The sequence below is a fragment of the Meleagris gallopavo genome, chromosome 2 (genome assembly GCF_905368555.1).
Source record: "Meleagris gallopavo chromosome 2, MGAL_WU_HG_1.1, whole genome shotgun sequence".
Lineage (NCBI taxonomy): Eukaryota > Metazoa > Chordata > Aves > Galliformes > Phasianidae > Meleagris > Meleagris gallopavo.
In genome coordinates this window covers 57,547,938-57,572,622 of record NC_139405.1, presented here as the reverse complement: position 1 = coordinate 57,572,622, position 24,685 = coordinate 57,547,938, and the positions used below count along the sequence as shown (strand labels likewise).

Sequence of the window (24,685 nt, the reverse complement as noted above, 5' to 3'; positions counted from 1 at the left end):
TTAATCAGAACTGAAGAGATGAAGCTTCATTTAGGCTAAGAGGTAGAGTATAGTTGTCAATGACACAATAGTATTTGCTAAACAGTTCGTTGAACTGACATTTGTCTGTATTCTTTGGGGGAATTAGTAGAGATAGAGTTTGATATGCACAGCCCTTGACATTTTAATGCAAGTTTAAACACTGCATTTCAAGCAGCTCTTTTACTCATTAGTGAGGCACAGAATGGAGTTGTGCTTTCACTTACTAAACTATTAATAAATTAAGACAGTAAGATATTTATTAGAACTACAGAAAACCTTGCCAAATACGCTATTTTTCATACACAGTTTTAAACTGTATACTTATAGTGAAAAATAGGATGATGATTTCTGGCATATACTTTCATCTGCTATTCTAGTTTTGAAACCAGCTAGGCTCGTGCTTGCACTAAGAAAACAGAATTTTTGTCTGTAGAGATTAAATATAAGACACCAAGACATTAGTTAATCAACAGCAATTTTAAATCTACTGCAACAGATAATTAAAGCCAGTATTAGGTAGGAAAATTATAAGAACTACTGAATCACCTGTAGAAAACTGACATTCATTATTGTTCATCTTCATATTAATGTGCTTGTGTAACTTGAGAATGTAAATCATGGAGTACCATTCTCATTAATTTTAAGATTGATTTATGTCTTCTTAACTGCTGATTAACAAATAGCAAGTCTTTTTACATAAGACAGAAGATTTTCTCTCCTTTATGTTGCCTTCTGATGTATTTAAGTGAGAAACTGACCTTTTTTGAGAATATTTTAGGTTCAGACTACTGACTTACACAACCACTATTGATATGATAGCTAAAATAATCTACTGAGTACTTGAAGTGAGTTATTGACCACTAATAGGCAAAAATGGTTGTGGAGAGCTGGTCTTCCTACTACTTCCCCATGACAAATTGCAGTAAGTTGCCTGCAAATATTATGAGAGAAGTATGTTTATTGAACATACAGTATATTGATGTGTCTCAATGGAAAGCATAATGACTATTGATGCAGTTTTCTTGTAAGGAACATAACTCCACGGTATGCAGCTTAAGCCTGCGGGTTTTCTTTATATCCTACAAACAGTTTGATACTGACTGCATTCAAATTGCTTGGCAAAGTAACTGAGTTCAAATACCAAAGCTCCAAGTAAAAAAAAAATAAAAATACAGCACTTGGATTCATATGTGGATATTTTATATTTGAAATTAAACATAGTGCATGCTTAAAATTCTTTAATTTGTTGAAGTGTGTTAATAAAAAGTGTGTGCACATCCATTCATGAAGGAAGGTGCATAGAAGAAGTAGAAACAATGTGTGTGCTCAGAAATGTTGGTGACACACTTCTGTTCACAATCCTAAGCACTGTCTGGGGCAACTACCCCACTACAGCAGAGGCTTGACTCTGAGATCCTGTGGGAGGATGCATCTCTTCACCTCTGTGGCTCTTTGTACAAGGAGATAATGTGCCTGTCTGTAGAAAGTTTGCTCTAGTTGGGGATTTTTGACACCAAGCAAAAGAACCACAGCAGACTGCACATCCAGTGGTGACTGGAAAGATTTTAACCAACTTTTCTCTCTGAAGCCTGAACTGGCAAATGCACCACCAACTAGGCAGGCGCAGTCTTTGCCTGTTGGCTGGCGACCCCCGGAGGAAGACTCCTCTACCTCTGGATGGGCAACTACGGAGTAGATTCAGAGGCTGGTATCAGATCAAGGGCTGGGAGCTCTTTTAAGTGAGGCATCTGAGTAAGCTAAGCCTTACCTCACTCAGAGCATCAATAGAGGAGATAAATGACAACCAACAGTCTATGAAGAAGTCAGTGTGAATTTAATGGTAACTAGGACAGTGAGATTTAGTGCAACCTTAGCAAATTTGTAGATGACATCAATCTGAATGGTGCTGCTGACATGCTGGAGGAAAGGGGTGCCATCCATTGGGAACTTATCAAGAAGTATACCAATTAGCAAAGACACAGAGTGGTCAATGAGTGCAGCTTGTAAATAAATGATTTAGTGCAGAACAACACACAGATCCTAGTTAGGAGTATTTCTGTTTAACAACTGTCATGTAAAAATAATCAGATTTTTTTTTTTTTTTTAATCTACTGAGGTACAAGTTAAAAATAGAATAGCTCAAAGATTTCCAGGCTCCCTAGGGTTTGTTTAAAGATACTATCATTTTACTATCATGTGCACTTGGAACACATGCATGCTACATTTAAAAGTGGTTCCAACAATACTGCAGAATACTTCAGCCATAAACTAATTAAACAGAAGATATTAAAAGCAAACTAGCTTCTTTTCTAAAGTCACATCTTTTCTGCCAAAAAAAAAAAAAAGGAAAATAAAGAGGAAAATAAGCTCCAGCAAATGAAATGTTAAACCACAATAAAGATTCAGAAAATATTTTTGTCTTACTGAGTATGAAGTTGAAATAATCTTTTTTCAAGCATATCAGATTCAAGAAGTCTGTCAGAGAATTGGTGGGCTGAGAGATGATCAAAGAGCACTCCAGGAAGATAAGGTCATTGCAGAAAAGCTAAATTAATGATTTGAATCAGTTTTCGCTGTAGAGAGTGTCAGGGGAGTTTCTGCACAGGAAACATTATTTACTTGATAGGAATTGGAGAATTCACAAACTAGGTTGTTAAATGAAGAGGAATAGAAATAATTGATAAATTTAATAGTGAAGAGTAACTCAGGTCTAAAATAATTGAATTACAGCAGTAACTATTTAATTCCTCACTTAAAAACAGTCTCAGTAGCAGAAGAGTGTAGGGTGTCAGATTAAGCACCAGGGTTTTTTTTTTTTAAACCTTCCTGAGGAATCTAAGGAAACTACAGAATTGGAAGATTGAAAGCTGTGCCAACCTAATTAAGAATTCAAAAAATAGTCTAATAAAGAATAGATCTGGTAGACGCATATATACTTGTTTGTTCTAATTGAAGAATGAGAATTTATTAAGAGCCAGGGTTAATACAAGCAAAGGGAGACTTTTGATTATTTTTCCTACGACACGCAAATCAGGTGAGAAAATCATTATTACATAATGGGTATAGCTTCAAAAGATTATCTGGATTTAAATTAGACTGAGTTCATGGAAATCCCTCGAGGCTTACCAAGTGTGTGGAAACTATGTGCGAGGAATGATTAGGTATGCTTGCCTTTGTGCTATCCGTAGCATGCTACAGTAGTTTTGGTTACTGTATGACACAGGTTACCACAGTTCACTCACTTCTGTCACAGTACAGAGATTCTAATTCACTGAGATGTATTTGAATATCTTTGGTATCATCTGTGTTGTTCAGCCTACTGGAAAGTAAAATAAAATAAAATAACGTGTAGTGCAGTTGGTAACACAAAATTAATAATTTTTTTTGTATGATGCAAAAATGAAAAATGTGAAATTCAGTGTTGATAAAAAGTAATGTAAAAAATTATTTAAATGCTGGCTGAATATTTTGGATTAAATGGATTAAATTGTCTTCAGTTTAGAGAATCGTCATTCTCAACAGGTTTCTGAAAAGCTTATTGTACTGATGTTCAAAAATTAAAAGAAATGGAGAATCACAATTTCATCAAGTATAGAACTCAAACACTGCCATTGAAACAATTTATGATCTGATCTAGGTTTAAAAGAGAAAAATGTGTATCTTTATATATAAATAATGCAAACACAACAAAAAAGCAACAAAAAATACAGGGTTTTTTTTTGTTTGTCTTTAAGAAAAAATAGGTTTCTTTTCATTATGGCAAATGTCTGTAATGAAGAAAAATCTAACAAGTATAGTGGTGGAAGAAGGGAATAGACTACTAGAGAAAGATACAATTGGTAGACATTGATCTCTGTGGCTCAGATTCAGTATGTAGTTCACGAAGCATTTAGACCATTCAAAAGAAGTGAAGATGTAGCAGAGAGATTGTGTGCCCTGTTTTTTATGTTCCTTTCAAACAGTTTTCTACTTGGAGACAGGACATTGAATTAGATGGATCTTTGGTGTAAGAAAATGGCTTTTCTGGTTTTCCATCTAACTGGGTTATGTATTTTTCAATAGCTGCTAGAAAATTTTATTCCAAACCAAATCCAGGAGATAGGTAAGTTAGTAACTAAAATAAGTTTAATACATTTATATGTATTAAAATATATGTAATTTGAGTCCAATTAACATCTTCATTAATGTTTTAGATGATAGGACAGAGTGTGCCCTGAGCTGCATTAGGCAAAGTATTGCCAAAAGATCAGAGGAGGTGATCCTTCCCCTCTATTCAACACTAGTGAGACTGCATCTGGATCACTGGGCTCAGTTCTTATCTCCCCAACGTGGACATGATGGAGAGAGTCCAATGAAGATGATGAAAGGGCTGGAGCACCTTCCCTACATAGAAGGGCTAAAGAGAGGTGGGACTGCATAGCCTCGAGAAGAGAAAAAGTTCAGGTGGACTCTGATTAATATGTACAAATACACCAGGAAGGGTGCAAGGAGAATAGAGCCAGGCTCTTTTCAGTGATTTCCAATGCTAAGACAAGAGGCATAAGCTGAAACATAAGAGATATCATCTCAACTTCAGGAAGCACTTCTTTACTCTGAGAGTAGGTAAGAGCTGGTAAAGAGAGGTTATGGGAATGTGGTCCTTGGCAACCTGCTTTAGTTCTGACTGTTAAATTAGTTGACAAATCAGATATTGTTCAAAATGATCTTACAAAATGAGAATTTGGCTTTTGTAATGGTAACTTTTAGGTGTTTTGAAAGGGATGTGCATTTTCCCACAAAATTCCATTTACTGGTATTTAATCCTGGAAGATTTCCTGATTCAAGAAGAATTTTCTGGGGTTGAAAACCATATTGCTTTCATTTAGAGTCCGAAGTGGTGATTGCCTCAAACTTGGAATTGATAAATAAAAGCTGTCCATAGAAACTGAGGAAAATTTGAGATTGTTTTCTCATGGAGACTTGAATTATCAAAATGATAGCAGCTCAACGGATGGATTAAGTTATTAATACTTTCCTGGTAAAATCTGTAGAATTCCTGCATGATTCATACTGCAGTACACATAGATGTAGTGCAGGACATTTGTGCCTTAGCTGCCTATGTGAAAATGCGACTAATCTGCGCAGGAACTATAAGTGTTCCAACTATGATGAACATGAATGATATAAAGGTAGACAATTATTGAAGGCTATGTTCACTGTAATAGTTTTCAAACCTGATTCAAAAACATTTGGAAGATAGGGGCCATGTTATTATTTTGACTGAAAACTTGCTGTTTTGCAAACTGTATCTTACTAATAAGAGCAGGATTGTGCTGGCAGGTAAGAAGAGAAATTAAGTTCTTGAAAAACAGCTATGTGTTATTGTGAAAGAATCATGTTGAATATATTTTAAGTCCAATTTCCACTCAAACTTCTTTAAAAATGCTATTTATGATTTGTACTGTTTAATGACAGATGTTCCCAAGGTACACTTAGTTTCTTCCTTTTTCTCTTTTCAAGGAGTAGGAACAATTTAAATAGACAGTCTTAAAGTTCATTGCAAATGTTTCTAGGGGAAATTAATGATTTCATCACAGATGTTGAGAGGAGGAGAAATAGAGTAAATAATTTTGCCTTTGTAAAGATTTCCCTTTGGATTTATTTTTTGTAAAACTACCCAGTTTAAATTTCCTGATCTCAGTGTTGTGGGTTTTTTTTATGTACACGCTTGAGCATATGCCACATTTAATGCAGGACACTGCTACATTTCAGTAATTATGGCAGATTATTTGTTGTTTTAAAATGAAATTGTGAACATTTCATCACAAATATGAAAGACAATATAAATGAATGTTATCATATTTGTTAGGTTGGTTCTGCCAAATAGGTGTATTGCTGGGAAATAGATCTGTAGCACTTTTTAAAAAGGGAGTCTCTTTTGAAAAAAATGCTTTTGGCGATTTTTGATTAATTTACATCTTAATTCTGTAAAGCTGTTGCTCCAGAATATATTTTTTTTCCCCTAACAAGTGTCTTAGGACTAAGTCTGTTCTCTCTTAAAAAAAAAGGAAATAAAAAAAATTAGAAGATATGACTGCTATTTGTCAGCTCTGTCATTTGGGGTCAAGCTGCACTTGTGATTCATACACTTAACTCTCTGTGGGCACTTTCTTATTACAGTACATGGGTTTTTACCTGCATCTTTCTCCCCAAACACACCAAAATCGTATTTTTTTTCTCAATTTTGACAAGGTGGTCAGACTGCTGCTTATAACCCTGATGCTATTGTTCTTAAAAGGTTAATGACAGATTGTTTTCAATGCTACTTTGTGTGTATTCTTTCTCTTTGACTGGAATATCAACATTCAGTTTTCAGTATTCCTCTGTTTAAGACCACAACCCTGATGCATGATGCCTCTAAGAAAGGAATCTCTCAGATCCTGTTTAAGGAAGGAGGTCATAATACAAAAAATAAAAATAAAAAGGAAACAAAAAGGATTTTCTTGCTCACTGGTAAATGTGTAAAGAAGTCTTAGGCATCTGTTATTCCTAAAATCTTGCTTGTTTTGGAAAGTTCTGTGGATTTTCACTGGACCTATTGTCACCATCTCCCTGCTTCTTTTGAAGTTTACTCTCCACACATGTTCACCTCTCTATTTTCACTGGGGACCTGAGCAATTGGCTTGCTGGCCATGTATTTTTGTCCAGCTTATAGCCAGACATTTCTCATTCAGGAGCTCCTCTTTATTTCCTGCAGGGGTTTTAGTATAATCTTTTTCTGTATTCTGCCTTTTTCATGGCATTTTATTCTGTTTCTTTTCAGCCAGCTGTCTAATTTAATTACTTGTAGTCAGGAGCAAAACTGAGTCAAAGTTCAAAGTGAGAGTGTTGTTATGATCTCAGGAGGAGGTAGCAATATCACTTCTTCCTGGAGATAACCTGGATCTGTATTTGGGCAAGAAATGATGGAAAGTTTCTCCCAGCAGAATGGCTCAGTGTGCTTTTGTGGATACAATGGAACAGGATGCTGAATGTGATGAGGTTTAGGGTTACCCCGTTGGTAATGAAAATAAAAAGGTAATAGTTATCACATAAACAGTGCAAAACAGCTGTTACTCAATAAGCCTTCTATTCAGTGCCTGCAAAAACTCTGCAGGGAGTAAAGATTTGGTGTTTCTTGCCCTGGCATTCTAAACGTGGTTGTTTTCCTGAAGCAGTGGCAATACAACCATGTTCAATGACAGGAAATGGCTGGGTGGTCTGACCTTTCACTTGGAGTGCTGAGGTGAGATACACAACATATACATCATGAAGAATAAATTATTATCTTGTTCATTCTAATGTTCTGCTTGTGTAGCTCATCACCAAAACATCTTTCAGTGTACCAGCCTGTAATAAAAGTACCCCAATTAAAATTTAACACTTCAGAATACAGGAAACTTATTTTCCTCCCTTCTACTAGACGTTCATTACCAATATTTGCTATACCTGACATTTTTCTTCTTCTAGGACTTTTCTAAGAACACTTTTGTACCAGACCATCTGTTTTGTTCTGTTAACAGCTACTCTATGTTGCACAGTGACCAGCTGAAAAGGCTTCATCTTTGCAGGAGAGGGAGAAAATTGCCTATTTTTTTTGCCTTACCCTGGTTGCTGCAATTGGAGTTTTTGGAGGCTTTCTGAAAGAGTTACAAGGCACACTTACTCAGATTTCTAGCACTTAGGATATGAGGAAGAGAAAGGGGGAAAATCTTTATGGAAACCAAACTGTAAGTGGAGAGCGGATCCTTGGAAAAACAAATATTGAACAGCATTTTATTAAATTTTAAAAGCTTTTCTTAGGGACAGGGTGAAAACTGTTGCAACCCAGAAAATGAACTCAGCTCATTGAGAACAAGATTCAAAGGCGATGTTATACTGTGTGAAGAGACAGTGGGAGGTGCTTATGAATGCTTATTTTATCTCACCCAGCTGTTGTAGTTTTCAGATTTCAGAAGATATCTTATTGTGGCTTTACAAAAAACATAGTTCAAGTCTTTTGATAACTACTGCTGTAAAAGGTGCAAACTGATCCCTGGTGAATTCCGAATCCCATTCCAAGTATCCATTCCTTTAACTCAGATTTTCAATCCCTTCAGTTGTTCAACAACTTGAAAATATTTATTTAATGTTGGAAGAGAGGAAATGAAATGCCAGGAGCATGAATGTTATTGTAGGACATTGTAGATTTATTCAGTTTGTGCTATAATTATTCTATAGCTTATGGCTTTCTTTTGCTCAAAAAGGGATTAATGAGTATGTGGAATATTTTTGTGGAGACATCTGAGTTATATAGATGAAGATATTTTAGGCTTACAAGGCATTCACACAGTGCCTTTAATGGTATTTAGTGGCATAATCACGGCAGCATTGCTGTCATCTAATGGCTAGTTGCTTTTATAATTCTATCTCCAGATTCACACTTCTCTAATTAATGGACGGCCTAGTGCTGATGATCCTTCACGTGCGTTACTGGAATTCACCTCTGCTCGCTTTATTCGCCTGAGATTTCAGAGGATACGAACACTAAATGCTGATTTAATGATGTTCGCACACAAAGATCCCACTGAAATTGATCCCATCGTTACAAGGAGGGTAAGTTCTGCCAAGACAGTAGAAACACATGTTCTTTTAGAAATTATGTACTTCCTTTTGCTTAGCATAAGAAATTTTGGAAGATTATGTCGAAATACTGGTACTAATAGGATTTCCTCATCTTCTCAGTGTTTTGTATTTCAGAAATCAGAGTTTAATGTTTTCTGCTTAATGGTGTTATTAACATATGTAAACATAGAGCTCCCTTGAATGTAAATATTCTGATGCAGGTATAATTGGCCAATGGCAGCTGTTAAATAACGTTCTCCTGCATCTTCAGCTGCTCAATCCTTTAGCATTCCTTGAACATTTTCTCTGAGTACAGTTTCTAGTACTGGTAGTATTAGTAGCAGTACTACCTGGATGCAACATATTTTTGACATTGTTATATGATTATTTCTAGCAGGGAAATTTTAGATCCTGTTTTTGTTTAAAAGAATGGTTGCAGTATTCAAGCTCACACCATAGCTATCTTCTCCACTGTTATTTGTGTCTACACACTCCTGACCTCTGTCTTTCCACATTCCATACTTTCTTTGTATGACAGGTGTCTGTCTTCCTACTGCTCCAGTGCTGCATGTCATTCTATAATAACATTTCTATAATTTCTATTAAAAAAGCAAGTTTCTGTTTTTCCTCTGCTTTTTTTTTTTCTTTTTTTTTCTTTCTTTCTTTCCATAAAGCATTCTTTAAAACTATTTTAGGGAACATATACCTGTCCACATTTTTCATTTCTGTTCACTTCTTTCTGTTGATCTTATTTTAATTCTGGAGAGTTGCTTAGGGTACCACTATAATAACTGGCATTCTTGGCTTTAATTACTGTCATTTATCATGATGGATAACTGTAAAGAGAAAAATTTTTTTCTTCCACACCACTTTCATAGTATTCATTTTTTCCTCCAAATTCCTAGGAAGCAGGATACTTCTAAAAGTTAGGAATATGGCATTCTGTTAAGTTCTGCAAACCCAGAATAGATTTCAGTTGAGTGTAGTTATTGCAGATCTCACTAATCCTGAAAATTGTGTTTAAGTATATAGATTTAGTGATTCCAAGTGAGTAGAATCACAAAATTGAATTTAAGATCCCAATTCACATTCTAAAAATCACTATATACTCAGTAAAACCTACTGCAGAACAATCTACCAATTTCTCAAACCAACAAAGAGTAATGGCTTCTGTATGACAGGTTTTCATGAGATTTTTGTAGAGATATGTTTCAAAGGAACAAGGACTAATTGAAACTTGCAATACTTTTCTGGCTTTTCCTCTAGATCAAAGCATTCCAACAAATAGGAAACAAAGGATAATCATAATTGATAAATTTTCTGTGTTGTAGACTGTTAATAATGACAAAAGTGGACAAGATGTCATCTAACGTTTGCTTTTCAAATATGTGTAATATATAAGGGTGATGAGGCACTGGAACAGATTGCCCAGAGATGTGGTGGTTGCTCCATCTCTGGAGACATTTGGGGTCAGACTGCACAGGGATCTGAGCAACATGATATAGCTGTAGGTTTCCCCGTTCATTGCAGAGGATTTGGACTAGATGACTTTTAAGGGTCCCCTCCAACTCAAATGATTCTAGGATTCTGTGTTAAATGCTTTTTCAATCTCCTTTCTGGTTAGAGTGTTAATCTCCACCAAAGAGAGATGGTCACATGTAAGAGCAACAGGTCAGAAGTTACTTAAATCTTATCAAAGAAGGTTCTTCTATGGCCATTCTGAAGTAAAAAGCAGTTCTTTCCACAGCTCAGATAATGTCCAGGTAATACTCAAGTAAGGTGAAGAAAGGTGTTCCTAACCTGAGTTTTTTTCCTAACCTTTCCTTTCTCCTCATTATTGTGCCTTTGTCTTTTGATGTTTTCCAAAGGGATTAAATTCTACAGCATTTGAATTTTCATCATCCACTGTGCATATTACCTATGTTCATATTTGGTGTGTGTTGTGTATAAATTGACATGGCTGCTCTGGCTTCAAACAAATGGAATTGTGCCAATTTATACCCTTTCTTCTCACTAAGCCTGAATCTGTTGATCAAAATGCACCTAGGATTATACTTTATACTATGTTTGTAATAGATCAAAAAGAGAAGTAAAACAGGACCTGGCAGTTTTGTCACCAGAAATGAATTCTGTACTTTGATGCCTGCATTTTACAATTCACTTAGCAATTCAATTTCTGTTTTGTCTTACAGTATTACTATTCTATAAAAGATATCTCAGTTGGTGGCATGTGCATATGCTCAGGCCATGCGAAGGCTTGTCCGCTTGATCCAGTGACCAATGTATGTATTATTTTTTCCTTCTGTCTTTTCTTTCTTCGGCTTCCTCCATCCCTCCCTCCCTAAATCTACCTTATTCACATGGTTGAAACATAAGAATCTTGATTCTGAATTCCTCAGAGTTTTGTGAATTTATGTTTCTTCTTCATCTAGAACATATCTCATTCAACCCACTTGTTTTAACTTTGTGTTGCCCTCTTTATTAATGTTTTAATAACTCTTTCTATATATAATCTTTATTGTTTATATTCATTAACTATATTACTTATTTAATATGTGGCCTAGACCAATTTCTTTTCACTCAGTGCAGCCTAGGCAGTCTGGAAGATTGAACACCCATGACTTAGAAGAACAGTCAGAAGATGTGCCAGGATGAAATAGTGCTGGCAACAAGAAAAATTGCCATTCATGCAACATCAGCAGAAGCTTTCTCTATATTGGAAGAATAGATTTCAGATAATTCTGTTCATATTCAATATTTTCCAGAAAAACAAACAAACAAATTAGGGTTACATTATGTATCTGTAGAATTGAATACTGTCAGTTTTTCTTATTTGATATTAGTTTAGATATTTCCTAAAAAACTTACAGGTATTTAATCCATACTTGTAAACAAACAATTATAATGGCATATTTACTATACATGAAATATTGAGTGATCAATCATTCTAGTTTTGAAAATCACAAACTGTTCACTATTTATTTTAAACATGTAGATCTCCTTTTACACTGTTAATAAACATGTAGCTGTTATAACAGAAATATAGAAATATAATTTATTATTGATAGTCAAAATGCACACCATCACTAATACAGAATTTGCAATCTACAGATATTACTGGTGTGCCACAATGTGAGAGCTCTTCATATGCTGTTCACTCAATTAGAATTTTTGTGCAGTATAGGAGGAAATCTTGTTTCTGTATGATACTGGACAATTGGATAAGAACTCCTTAAAAACAAACAAACAAAGAACAAAACCAACCAACCAACCAACCAAAAAAAACCCCACGAAATCTGACAGATATTGCATTAGCATTTCTGAGCAATTTCCATGGTACTTTTAAAAAATTTTACAAACTCCTTGGTTTAATCCTTGCAAGTCTTTTCGGAAGTGATATGCGTAGCAAGCAATGTTTCAAATACATAGATGGTCTTCGTTATCAAACTGCTGTGTTATCTCTGTGCCATGTGGCCCTACCTCAAAAAAGAACAGCTATTATTGCAGATGAAGGCAGACTTCAGATTGTTGGGATACTTGATTAAAAGGGCATTTTGACAAGGGTAGTATCATCTTTTACAGGATGAAAAATATATATTATCTAACCAGTATCACAAATACAGTAAATGAAACAACTCAAGATATAAGAGATTTGGAATATTTGGTTTAGATCTTCAAGGATACTCTCTATAATGAGCCATACTGAGATAGGTAGACTTTGGCTTGTAAAACATCGTGACTCTATAAATTTTCCTCTAGCATTAAAAAGAATAAACTTGCTTGAATTTACTGCCTTGCTGTTCTGAAGCATTCTGTAACTTGTCCTTGTTTTGCAAGATTCATACTTTGCCTGGTCAGCCATAGAATTCCTCCGGGTAATCTTGCTATGTTGTCCTTGAGAGGGCTCTCATGGACCACAGGATATCTGCTCCACTGAAAAACAGTTGGAAAGTCAGTTTTTGTTCCTGTCTGTAAACAACTATTTCTTTCTTTCCCCGTCTTATTCTGAGGCTTGGAGTTTGTGCACTGCCTACAACAATATTTTCATGCTGAGACTAAGCTAGGACTGAGGTGATCTGAGAAACTGAAAGACCGCTGCAAGGGTGGTGATCTTCCTCCCACTTCCTGTATAAACCTTCACTTGCTGCCCTCGTATGCAATTTAGTTGTACAATTAGAAGGTTACAAACAAGATGAGTTGAATTATCCAGCAAAAAATAGTCATCTTTTCTTTTAACTTTAAGATTATTTTTATGGAATCAGTCAGCAGACCTGATGTTACTCTGTAGCTGCAGGAGTGCTACATCAAGGGAAGGGCGGAGGTTGGATCACCCTTCTAGTGTAAGCTAGCAATCAAGTTAGTTTTCCTGTAATGCGAAGCTCTGAGGACTGCCAGCAATCTGTCTTATTTGCTGCACTGGAAAACTTTCGTTCTCCCATTCTTCTTGCTTCAGTAAGTTGGAAGTAGATACTCCTGTGTTCTTAGATTCTCCTAAGATTCTCTGGCCAAATTCCTCCACGCTCTGGCTGCTTTCCTAAAAATTGAACTATTCAAGTTAAACAAACTTTTGTCTCTCATGAGTGAATACAGGATGCATAAATAAATAAAAATGAGTAAGCAAAGGAATTACAGATTTTAGCCATTAATTATAATGTTTTCATAATTTCAGCTGGAATGCAGATTACATATAGGGACAAATCTTCAAATCATTGCATTTTGTAATTATTTGTTTTTCTTTTAAATTAGAAATCTGTCTGTCAGTGTGAGCACAACACTTGTGGAGAGACATGTGATCGGTGTTGTCCTGGTTTCAATCAAAAACCTTGGCATGCTGGGACTTTCCTGGTTAAGCATGAATGTGAACGTAAGTTGAAAGCAGAACAGAAGAGGATTACTGTAGCTGCTGGTGAAAACTAAAATTGAGTCCCAAATGATTTTGCAGTTTATATCTAACCACATTTATTGATGAATCAGTGTTGTTCCCTTATTTAGACTGACTCAAAAAAAAGTCAGTAAAAAAAAAATAACATGTAGAATCGTACTTTTGTTGAACTCAGAATATTTCAGTTTAGATCTGAACTTCTCAAAAATTTTACGGGAAATCTCTTTTGTTCTGACCTAATTCTTATATATTTTATTCTGACCTAATGCTTTTTGGACATCTTTTAGCTTTCATGGAAGTTATTTTAATTTACTCATACCATTCTGTTAATTTTTTCTTATGATTCCTCTTATTTTAAGTTGCTATTTTATGACCTGTATGTGTGCGCACCTACTAAAAAAATTCTAGATCATCAATTTTAAAAAGGAAGACATGAGGAACATGAGGAAGACATGAGGGACATGAGGGAAAACTTTTTCTCTCAGAGAGTGGTCAGGCCCTGGAATGGCCAGCCAAGGGAGGTGGTGGAGTCGCTGTCCCTGGCAGTGTTCAAGAGGTGTCTGGATGAGGAGCTGCGAGATATGGTTTAGTGCTTGTGGTAGCAGTTGTAATGAGAAAATGGTTGGACTAGATGATCTTATAGGTCGTTTCCTACCTTGTGATTTTATGATTCTATGAAAATAAAAATGGAATTAATTTATATCTGTCCACGACATTGTCCTCTAAGACAAAATATTAAGAAAAGAATACAATATGCAGATTTTCAGGCCGCATTTGTGACTAGACCACATTGCTTTTTGTAGATGAAGTAGAAAATCAATGCCTGAATGTGTTCTCAGTTATAATGCCTATGGTACAAATGAATGAAATGCTAAAAGACTGATTGTAATAACTCGATCTTTGCTAATATACTTCCTTCTCTTTTAGCATGCAACTGTCATGGGAAGACTGAGGAATGTTACTATGATCAGAATGTGGCAGACAGAAATCAGAGTTTGAATATTTTTGGAGAATACATCGGGGGTGGAGTGTGTGTTAATTGTACAGGCCACACTGACGGCATAAACTGTGAGACCTGTGTTGATGGCTACTTCAGACCTAAAGGGGTAAATGCATGTTCTTTTATCACTTCCCTGTAATTTGTTGTGTTCAAACTATCACTTCAGCATGGAGAATTTAGTATTAAAAAAAGAGGTGACAGAATTTGGATGCTATCTTATGAGTGTTAACTTCTAATTCTGACAGTGTAGAAATTGCTTTTCACAGCTGGAAATCTCTAATGTTAATGTTTACAGAAATATGAAACTAAATCTTGTTGACGAAAGAATGCACTGAGGTCAGAGACTCCATCTAATATTTCAGCTAAAAGGTGGATGTAGTCCTGTAAACAGAACTTTTTCCTCAGTAATGAATTTCAAGATGTGTTCTCAAAGACTAAAGAAATATTGCAACACTCAATATTGGAGAAAGTTTGTCTATAATTTTTATTTTTAAAAGGTAATACAGAAAAAATAATAACTGAAATGTCCCAGGAATGCTTTTAATTTTTAGTGCAACAAGAATTGGTTTTTGTGCTTCAGCATAGAAGGTTGTATTTTATTCTAAAACGAAGCTGTCAGAAGATGAACGTTATATTAAGTTGTATTGTCAATATAGGATGTGCCTGTGCTTTAAATAGCTACACTAATTGTGTGTGCTTAAATTCCTGACATTTCGTCTGTGTAGTTTCAGTTGAGGAAATCATGCCCACTGGTATGATTGCTTTTCAATCCTCAAACAGAAAACATCAGCAAATAACAATAATTACATTCTCCCTGATACAGTGTTTTTAGTCTAACAGCTTGTAGAAGAGGAGTACTGATCTATTCAACAGTATGACACTTGATTTATTCATTAATCGGTTGCCATCTGACTAATAGGAACTATATCTCTCTTTATACATTATAGATATAGATAAAAATATATGTAGTTTATATCCTCAGTGTAGTATTAAACTAAAGATCAATTTTGTTTAAGATAACCTTTTCTGGAAGGATAGGAAATTGTTTGCTTTTTTTCACTTCCCTTTTTGTTTAGTTATTGACTGACAAACAGCAATTAGTTATTTGAATCATGTTGACCAGAAAGACTATTTGTCAAGGTTACTTTAACTGGTGAATGTTTAAAATCTACTTCAAATGATTGATATTTAAAATCTACTTTAAATTCAGAGGGCTAGAGCACCCCCCTACACAAACACACTGAGAGAGCTGGGGTTCTTCAGCCTGAAGAAGGCATTGAGGGGACCTTATAGTGGCCTTCCAGTACTTGAAGGGAGGTCTACATGAAAGCTGAGGAGGGACTTTTTATAAGGCTAGGTAGTGACAGGATGAGGCGAAATGGCTTTAAACTGGAAGAGGGTAGATTTAGACTACATTTTAAGAAGAAATTCTTTACTGTGAGCGTGGTGAGACACTAGAACAGGTTGCCCAGAGAGGTTGTGGATGCCCCCTTCCTAGAAGTGTTCAAGGCCAGGCTGGATGGGGTTTTGAGCAACCTGGTCTAGTGGAAGTTGTCCCTGTCTATAGAAGGGGATTGGAACTAGATCATCTTAAAGGTCCCTTCCAGCCCTAACCAGTTTATGATTCTACGATACTTGATTATTTCTTTTAATGGTACAAGTCGCTGTTAATAACTGTATACTTGTTTTGGTTTCGTTGAAATCCTAATTTTATCTAAACTTATGTGTTTCTGTTGAAAATCTAAAATGGAACGTTTAAGTCAAGACTGCATGGGCTGAGTTAGGCAACCATCCTTTTTTGTTTAAGTTTCCTACACAGAATGCAGCTCTCTCCTAATTTTTGTTTAAAAAGTAAATAAGTGTTTCCACTCATTAAAAGTATGATTTTGTTTTGTAATATCTCTCTTTCCATAGGTATTGCCAGATAGCCCATATCCATGCCACCCTTGTTCCTGTGATCCAAATGGGTCTTTACATGAAACCTGTGTCAAAGATGAAAAACATGCAGAAGGAGGTAATATTCCTAAAAGACAAGGATATTAAAGCTGAAATTCAGCAGTGGTCAAAGAAAAACTAAGTCATATTTTTCCTTCCTCTTTAAAAAAAAGAGATTCTAAAGATTTTTTTTTTCTTGTTGTTTACTCATATGGATAATGATACACCTGCATTCTTATGATAATTTTCTTTGGAAATTCAGACTTTATATTTCCAGGTTTTCTGAAACTTCCTTCAGATCTATGGCTTGTAAACGTGGTACATTTGGGAGAGTATTGCCCATGAAATATTTGGGAGTTTTCTCTTTACAGTGCTCTCTTCTTTTACATCAGAGATTAAAACTAGTACAAGTGTAATCTTTACATCACTTTACTTCTCCATGCATATTTGAATTTGAACCCTAGAAAAAATTTGCTTGAAATGTGATATATCATCTGCCATCTATAATATCTATATAGGATTACAAGCTCTTTATGCTAGCCATGAAAAAAACTATCTTCTTATATGAAATAAATTCCTGCTTTGTGCTTTGGAAACAATGGTTTGCAGTATATTTCTGCTGCTTTTGCTGACAAACTTCTGAAAATATAATAGGAAGCCAATAAAACTCAAGATCAGTTCTTATGAGATATTTTAATTGGGCTAATTGGAATCTATTGATAAGAGATGTTGTAGCAGTCTTTTTGTGAAACGGAGATCAATGAAAATATACTATAATAATCAAGTACTACCTAGCTCAGTTCCATAAAACTAAAATTTCTGGATACAGTGATGGAGCCTGATTACTATTACAACAATGATTAGTATCAGATTGACCTTGGTCAGTTGTCAGCTGTCAGTCCAGCTGTTATCTTACTCCTCCACCTAAATAGGAAAAGGTAGAAAATAAGATGAAAAATTTCCTGGCTGATGATAAAGATGAGGAGATCTTTTCCCAGTTACTGTCAGACTTGACTTGGGGAAAATTAATTTTATTTATTGCCAATTTAAATAGATTTGGATAGTGATGATCACAGACAAAAAGTAAAATATATCTGCAGGCTCAATCTCATTCCTTCATTCTCAGCTCCTCTACCTCCTCACCTGTACCACATCTGGCAGAGGGAGCTGGGTCAGTCCTTAACAGCTACTATCTGCCACCCATTTCTTCTGCCACTTTTCCCTTGTTGTTGCGTGGGTCTTTTACAGGGGCTGCAGTCCTTAGGAAAAAATTATCTGCACTGTGGGTTCTCCACGAGACCTTGTTCCATCAGGATCATCAGGATCTATCCCCACTCTCCTTCTTGAGGTTCTCTATAGTCTTTAGCATGGACACCTGTCCCACCATAGTCTCTTCCAGGTTGTAGGGGTATTTCTTATAAGTCTGGAAAATAAACTAGTTTGTAAGATAAAAACCTTTAAACTAAAATGGAAATATAATAGTCATTGGGATATAAAGTCACTGTGAACTGTTCTTAAGGAAAATAAATCTGAATGCTGTATGTTTCATAATGATCTCACTGATCATTCTGAAATGAAATAGTATTATTCATATTTTTATAGTATATTTTCACTTTGCATGTCCAAGAATGTTTTTCATATATTGTTTCATAGCAAAAATAGATGATACTTTCAGAAACAGTATAGATAAATATTAGAGCCAAAAACTTTCTATGAATCATGATATGTTTACAAATTGTGGTACTGGTAAAATAACTGACAGGTAATCATGTATTGTATTTTAAAATTAACTTGTTGACTTATGTTCAGTCCATACTAATAATAGGTAATAATAGACAACTGTCTATTGCCTATTCTTGTGACATTGAGATCACTTACAATTGTCCATATGAAAGTGAAGATTGAATCTATGCATTTTGAGCTACTTTATCTATGACATTTAGACTTCCCTTGTAAATCATTACTCTTTTTTTCAAGCAGTACTAACTAGATTTTAGCAAATAGCCATTTTTATTGTCTTTTAAGTACCTTCAAGATCTGCAAAGTTTGCAGACTTATAGAATTTCATAATTCAGATGCTATTGTGCACTGAAGTGTTGTTTTTTTTTTTTGTTTGTGTGTTTGTTTGTTTTTGCTACTACCTCTTTAAGTATAATATAAGCCCAAATTGTGATCTTTTGCTGAAAAACTTTCTCAGACCTTGTAGCATAAATAAGGGCCAGTCTTTATTCAAGCTTAATAGACCTTTGTTCAGCAGGCAGTCCCACCAACTTCCATAATATTATTTTTGAAATATATATGCTATTGAGTAGGAATGAGAATGACAAGGCCAGTCTCTGGATTGCAAGTTTTTTCAAGGTTTTGGAGCATGATTTTGCATGGGTTTATTTTCATATAATTTTGAAAGATGGGTAGGCTAGAAAGAAGCTGATAAAACTCAAGATGACTCATCCTCCAGAATGAATTTTTATATCTCTGTACATTCAGAGATATGTCAGAAAATGATAACATTCAGGTAGAAAACAGTGAAAAGCCCTATTCAGACAAGGCCTATGAAATAATAGACCAAAGCCATAATGTATACTGAAATATAAGTTCTTTACAATGGCAACAAAAGAAGGACCTGAAACATTTACTATCATTTAGAATTTAATTAACCTGTTGACATACTAAGCACTACAGAAGCTTAGTAAAGATAATCAAGGGTACACCAACAAAGAATTTACACACTGTAAAGAAACATGAGCCTAAGTTTTGCCAGTATGATAGTGTTGTAAATTAAAGAAGGTGAGCCAAATGTATCATACAGACTTACTATATTAAGAATCATAAGATCTAGAAAAATATCTATTAAGTTAAAGTCTCCATAGCTTCCTCCCTCTGTAGCATGTGAGGCTTCTTAATGGGTAGATACCAACTACAGTATGAACCATATGAGAAAGGAATTTACTAGGGTGGTGAAAGTTGCGTTTCAAATCCTGATCTCTCTTCCACAGTTGCTAAGAAAAGAGAGGAAAGGAAGGTTCTTGATGAAAATCTAAAAACAATGGACTGACTAGGCAGTGAAGGAGAGTCTTAAATTTAAATGAGTATTCGGGAGTTTTATTCCATGCTGAAACATGTTATTGACTTTGAATTTGCTGAGACTTGAGTTGTGAAATTTAAGAAAGGATACATTATACTTCCAATTAAGGCAGGACCTTTTATAAAAAGGCAAACTTGCCTGTGTCTTTTGCTGCTCAAATGGGATGTACAGCACAATTACTTCATCTGAATCATAGGATCATGGAATGGCTTGGGTTGAAAGGAATCTCAAAGATTATCTAGTTCCGACTTCCTTGTCATGTGCTGGGTTGCCAGTCACTAGGTCAGACTGCCCAGCAACCCATCAGGCTTGGCTTTGAAGGCCTCCAGGTACAGGGTATCTGCAACTTCTCTGGGCAACATGTTCCATTGACTCACTACCCTCTGAGTGAAGAATTTCTTCCTAACTTCTAAACTAAACCTCCTCTCTTTCAGTTTAAATCCATTCCCCTTCTCCTGTTAGTATCTGCCTGTGTAAAAAGTCAGTCCTCCTCCTGCTTGTAAGCTTCTTTCAAGTATTGGAAGATCACAGTAATGAGGTTTCTCCAGAGCCTTCTCCAGGCTAAAAAAACCCAACTCTCTCAACTTTTCTCCATGGAAGAGGTGCTCCAGCCCTCTGATCATCTTCATGGCCTTCCACTGGACGCACTCACAAAACTCTGCGTTGTTCTTGTGCTGGGGACCCCAGGCCTGGACACAGTAGTCCAGATGGGGACAGGGACAGAGTAGAGGGAAACAGTCACCTCCCTCTCCCTTTTAGCCACCACTGTTTTAATGTAGCCCAGGATACCATTGATTCTCCAGGCTGCCACACCTTGCACTTGGCCTTATTGAATTTCATTTGGTTCTCATGGGCCCATTTTTCAAGACTGTCCAGATCCCTTTGGATAGTATCCTTTCCTTCTATTGTGACAACTGTACCACTTAGCTTGATGTCATCAGCAAACTTACTGAGGGTATACAATCCCACAGTCATTGATAAAGATGTTGAAAAGCATCGATTCCAAAACTGATCCCTAGCGGACACTACTTATGACCACTCTCCACTTGGATGTAGAGCCATTGGCAACAGCCCTCTGGCTACAACCATCCAGCCAATTCTTTATCAACTGTACAGTCTACCCTTTAAATCCGTATCTCTCCAATTTAGAGATAAGGGCATGGTGCAAGACCATGTAAAAGGCCTTGCATAAGTCCAGACATCGGTTACCCTTTCTTGGTCCACTATTTCCATCCATGATCTTCCCAGGCACAGGTGTGAGGCTCGTTGGCCTATAGTTCACCAGATCTTCCTTTCTCCCTTTCTTAAAAATGGGAGAGATGTTTCCCTTTTTCCAGTCTCCAAGGACTTCACCTGACAGCCTGAAATTCAGATACAATGGAGAGTGAGTTGGCAACTGCATCAACCATCTTCTTCAGGACAATAGGGTATATATCGTCTGGCCCCTTAAAGTTATACACATTCAGCCTCCTGAGATAGTCTTGAATTTGCTGTGCTCTTACACTGGGAGAGATGTTGCTCTCTCAACCCCCTCCTGGAATTTCAGGGACACGAGAGACTTGGGAAGCCTGACTGGCAGTGAAATCTTAGGCAAAGAACTCAAAGTACCTCAGCCTTCTCCGCATCTCAGGAGGCCAGTTTTCCCTTTTCATTTATCAGAGGGGATACACTCTCCATTGCCTGTCTCTTGTGGACAGTGTACCCAAAAAACACCCTTGTTGTTTTTTACATCCCTTGCCAAACTTAATTCCATGTGAGCGTTGGCTTTCCTGATCCCATTCCTGCACATCCTGACAGCATCCTTGTATTCCCCCCAGGCCACTCATCCCCGACTTCCACTACTTATACTTTTCCTTCTTTTCCCTCAATCTCACCAGCAAGTCCCTGCTCAGTCATGCTGATTTCCTGCCTCCTCTGCCTGATTTTTTATTCTGGAGAAATAAGACTCTTGTATCTGGAGGAGCAGGGTTTTCTTTCATAAACCAAGATTGTGCATTGACCCAGTTTATAAAAGACCCTGAGGTGCAGGGCCTCACCAGTGACTAGCTAAGAGAGTAACTCAGAAATTTGGGAAGCAGCTAGACCATAGTCAAAATCCAGGGAGCAAATGATTTTGTGATAGTAACACAAATAAATTAATGCACTGAATTTCTATATATAAGCAGTGATCAAGATCAAGAAGTGATCTGTGATGTGCTATGGGCTATCAAATAAGCAATGAGATAAACTCAATTTCAGTACAGTTTAATAGGTAATATAATTTTAAACTCCTGTAAGTGACTACTATTTCAAGCTTTTAGTTAGAGAAACCATAAAAAAAAAAAAAGAAAAAAAAAAAAAAGAAAAAAAGAAACCTGGTTTATTCATATGGAACTGGTTTAAAATATTTTCTTGAAGAGCCATCAAATTCAAAATCCTTGTAGGACTGTAAAGGCCACCCTGAAATTCAGCTTATTTAAAACAAGGAATCTTTTAGAAACTAAATAAAAATGAACAATCCAACAAATGGAAAGCATAGAGTTTATAGCCTGGATATTAGGTGCAGGTACAAGGAAAATACATTCTTCTAGTTCAATTCAAGTGACATAACTAAGCTAGGAAAGAAAAAAATCTATTTAAATTCTAAAAAGAAGTTCCTTGAAAAAAAGGAACAGAGGATAATAGAAAAGGACGTAAATACTGACTGTTTCCGTAAGGTCAAAATTTTAGCCACATGTTAAAGTATTTAAAAAAATAATATGCAAATATTTAAATGTTGCTGAGAAGTACTTCTTTAGATAAATCAAAATCTAAAAGATGACTGGACTCTGAAATTTAGTAGTTTAAAATGATTAAGGTGTAATCAATTTATAACAGGAGATATCAAGGAAGAAATAGCAAAAAAAGCTAGATGAATTCTCTGTATCGGTGAATAGAAGAACTCAGTGAATTTCCCATTTTTTTAATGGAAACATTGGGCAAGTTGGAAGAAGTGTCTCAAACAGATGTGTCAGTTTTAGAGCAAGATGACGAATAATAATAGAAGAGCTTTAGACATATATGGCATGGCGTATGCATGGTATCAGGAGGTAGTTAAAATTGAAGTTGCTGAAGCATTATAAATGAAGTTTATAGCACTTCGCAAAATCCAAATTAATCTTATATAATTATAAACTGTTTATCCAGTTTGTAAAAGAAAAGTAGAGGGTTCCAGGAAATTAAAATCATGAAATCTGGTTTCTGTATCAAGAAAATCAGTAGAACAAAAATAAAGATTTATATTTTTAACAGTCTGTGGCTAAAATGGGCAAAGCTCAGGATCAGTAGTTTTGGTTTTTGTTTGTTTGTTTGTTTTGGTTTGTTTTTTTTGTTTGTTTGTTTTCTTTTTGTTTTTGGTTTTGTTTTTTTTTTTGTGAAGGGCAGCATTCCTTATGAATCTGTTTGAAGAAGTCAAGGTTACCTTGACTAATAAAATCCTTTGATGTTCAAAATTTTTGTCAAGAGTCTTCAGCAAATAGCATGAGAAAAGTAGAATAGAAAGAGGAAGAAAAATTCTGTCACAGATGAGTACTTGGTTAAGAGAATAAATGGACCATTTTCACACTGATGATCAGTATGAACTGCTGAGAATATTCATATTTAACCTGCAAAGGGGACGAGTAGGAAGGTGACAAAGTGACAAAGTTTGCAAGTACAAAATCTTTCAGCACAGTAAAATGAAAGAGCTGCAAAATGTTCAGAGATCTTAAGATAGTCAGTGGATGGGTAATAAAATAACTGATGAAATTCTGTAGCAATTAAATGAAAAGTTAAGCAGAGAAAAATGTAGTTCTACTTGTACAGTGACTGCAGTAATTTTTGAATAAGACATTAGCAATTGTGAAACAGCTCTTACAATTACCTTGGACTGTGCCTTGGAAGTATCAGCTCAGTGCTGGCTCAGCAGTAGTAAAAGGTCAACACAACCTTAAGAAATATTACTAATGTTTTAAAAGCAAAAGTGAAAAAACAATCATGCCATTTGTAAGTCTGCACTATACCTTCTCCTTAAATAATTTATTAGAAATGGAAGTGGAGAAGTAATAGGGATTTTCACCTATTCAGAACGGTTTCTTTTTAAAGACATTAAATAGGCATAGAAGTTTTTGACATGCAAAATAAAATTTCATGTGAGATAGGATAGAAATCACAGATTACATGGAGATAGTGAGAAGGGAACATTTATTTGCTGTTTTCTATGATATGACATTTAAAGGACAACAAATACAGTTTTACTGTATATCGGTATTTAATTTCACACTACACATGGCTAAATGCAGAACGTACTGCTGTGGAGCTTAATGGGTTCAGGAAGCAAAAGCATATTCAAAGGCAGTTAGGCAAGTTAATGGAAGAGGTGCTTTTTCTATCTGCTATATGCAAGTTACAGTTTAGTAGATCTTTAATATACAGATTTCAGGAAGCTCATAATAGTTATACTCAGCTCTCAGACAGGATACTGAGTTGAGTCGTATAAGTCTGAGCCAGAGTTTGTTACACCTACATACCAGCGTATATATAAGTATGTTACACCTGCAAACAGTGTTGCTTTAAGAACTCTAATAAACATATCCAATAATAGTGATAATAAATCAAAAGTGTATCATGTTTTTTTCCCTCTTCCATAGACATGTTGCCTGGCTTCTGCCACTGCAAGACTGGCTATGCAGGAGAGCACTGCAGTAGATGTGCACTGGGTTATACAGGATATCCTGACTGCCTGCCCTGCAACTGCTCAGTGGAAGGCAGTGTGAATATTGACCCTTGTGTAGGTCTCTGCGTCTGTAAGGTATGAATATCAAATTCTTGTGAGCCATAGGATGATATTAATGATACTGAAAGATTGCAATCAATGATTTTCTATCATATAGCGATGTTCCACTGTCCTACCTATGTGCATTAATATCTATGACAGTCAGTACTCATAGAACTGTTGTTCTTGGTCCTGTGAAGCCATGGAATATTCTGTATCACCCTGGAACTCACTGTAATTAAACTAGGTATCTAGTAGCCCGTTGCATGTCTTAGAAGGGAGTTTGTGAATTATTTGCAACGTCTCATCTGTCTAGAATCTACATGTTTGAAGTATTATGGACTCTAAAACTATCCTGAAATATGACCT

General features: G+C 35.8%; 1 protein-coding gene across 5 annotated transcripts in view; it reads left to right on the top strand.

The window, feature by feature from the left end:
* The window catches only part of LAMA2 (laminin subunit alpha 2), a 337,231-nt gene that overhangs the window by 111,844 nt on the left and 200,702 nt on the right, over positions 1-24,685 (top strand). For all 5 annotated transcript variants that reach the window (XM_085217335.1, XM_085217334.1, XM_085217332.1 and 2 more), the window contains exons 5-10: positions 8,455-8,634; positions 10,836-10,925; positions 13,390-13,507; positions 14,453-14,631; positions 16,440-16,539; positions 24,192-24,352. In XM_085217335.1, the coding sequence (XP_085073461.1) occupies positions 8,455-8,634; positions 10,836-10,925; positions 13,390-13,507; positions 14,453-14,631; positions 16,440-16,539; positions 24,192-24,352 (828 nt within the window). The remainder of the gene's footprint in view (positions 1-8,454; positions 8,635-10,835; positions 10,926-13,389; positions 13,508-14,452; positions 14,632-16,439; positions 16,540-24,191; positions 24,353-24,685) is intronic.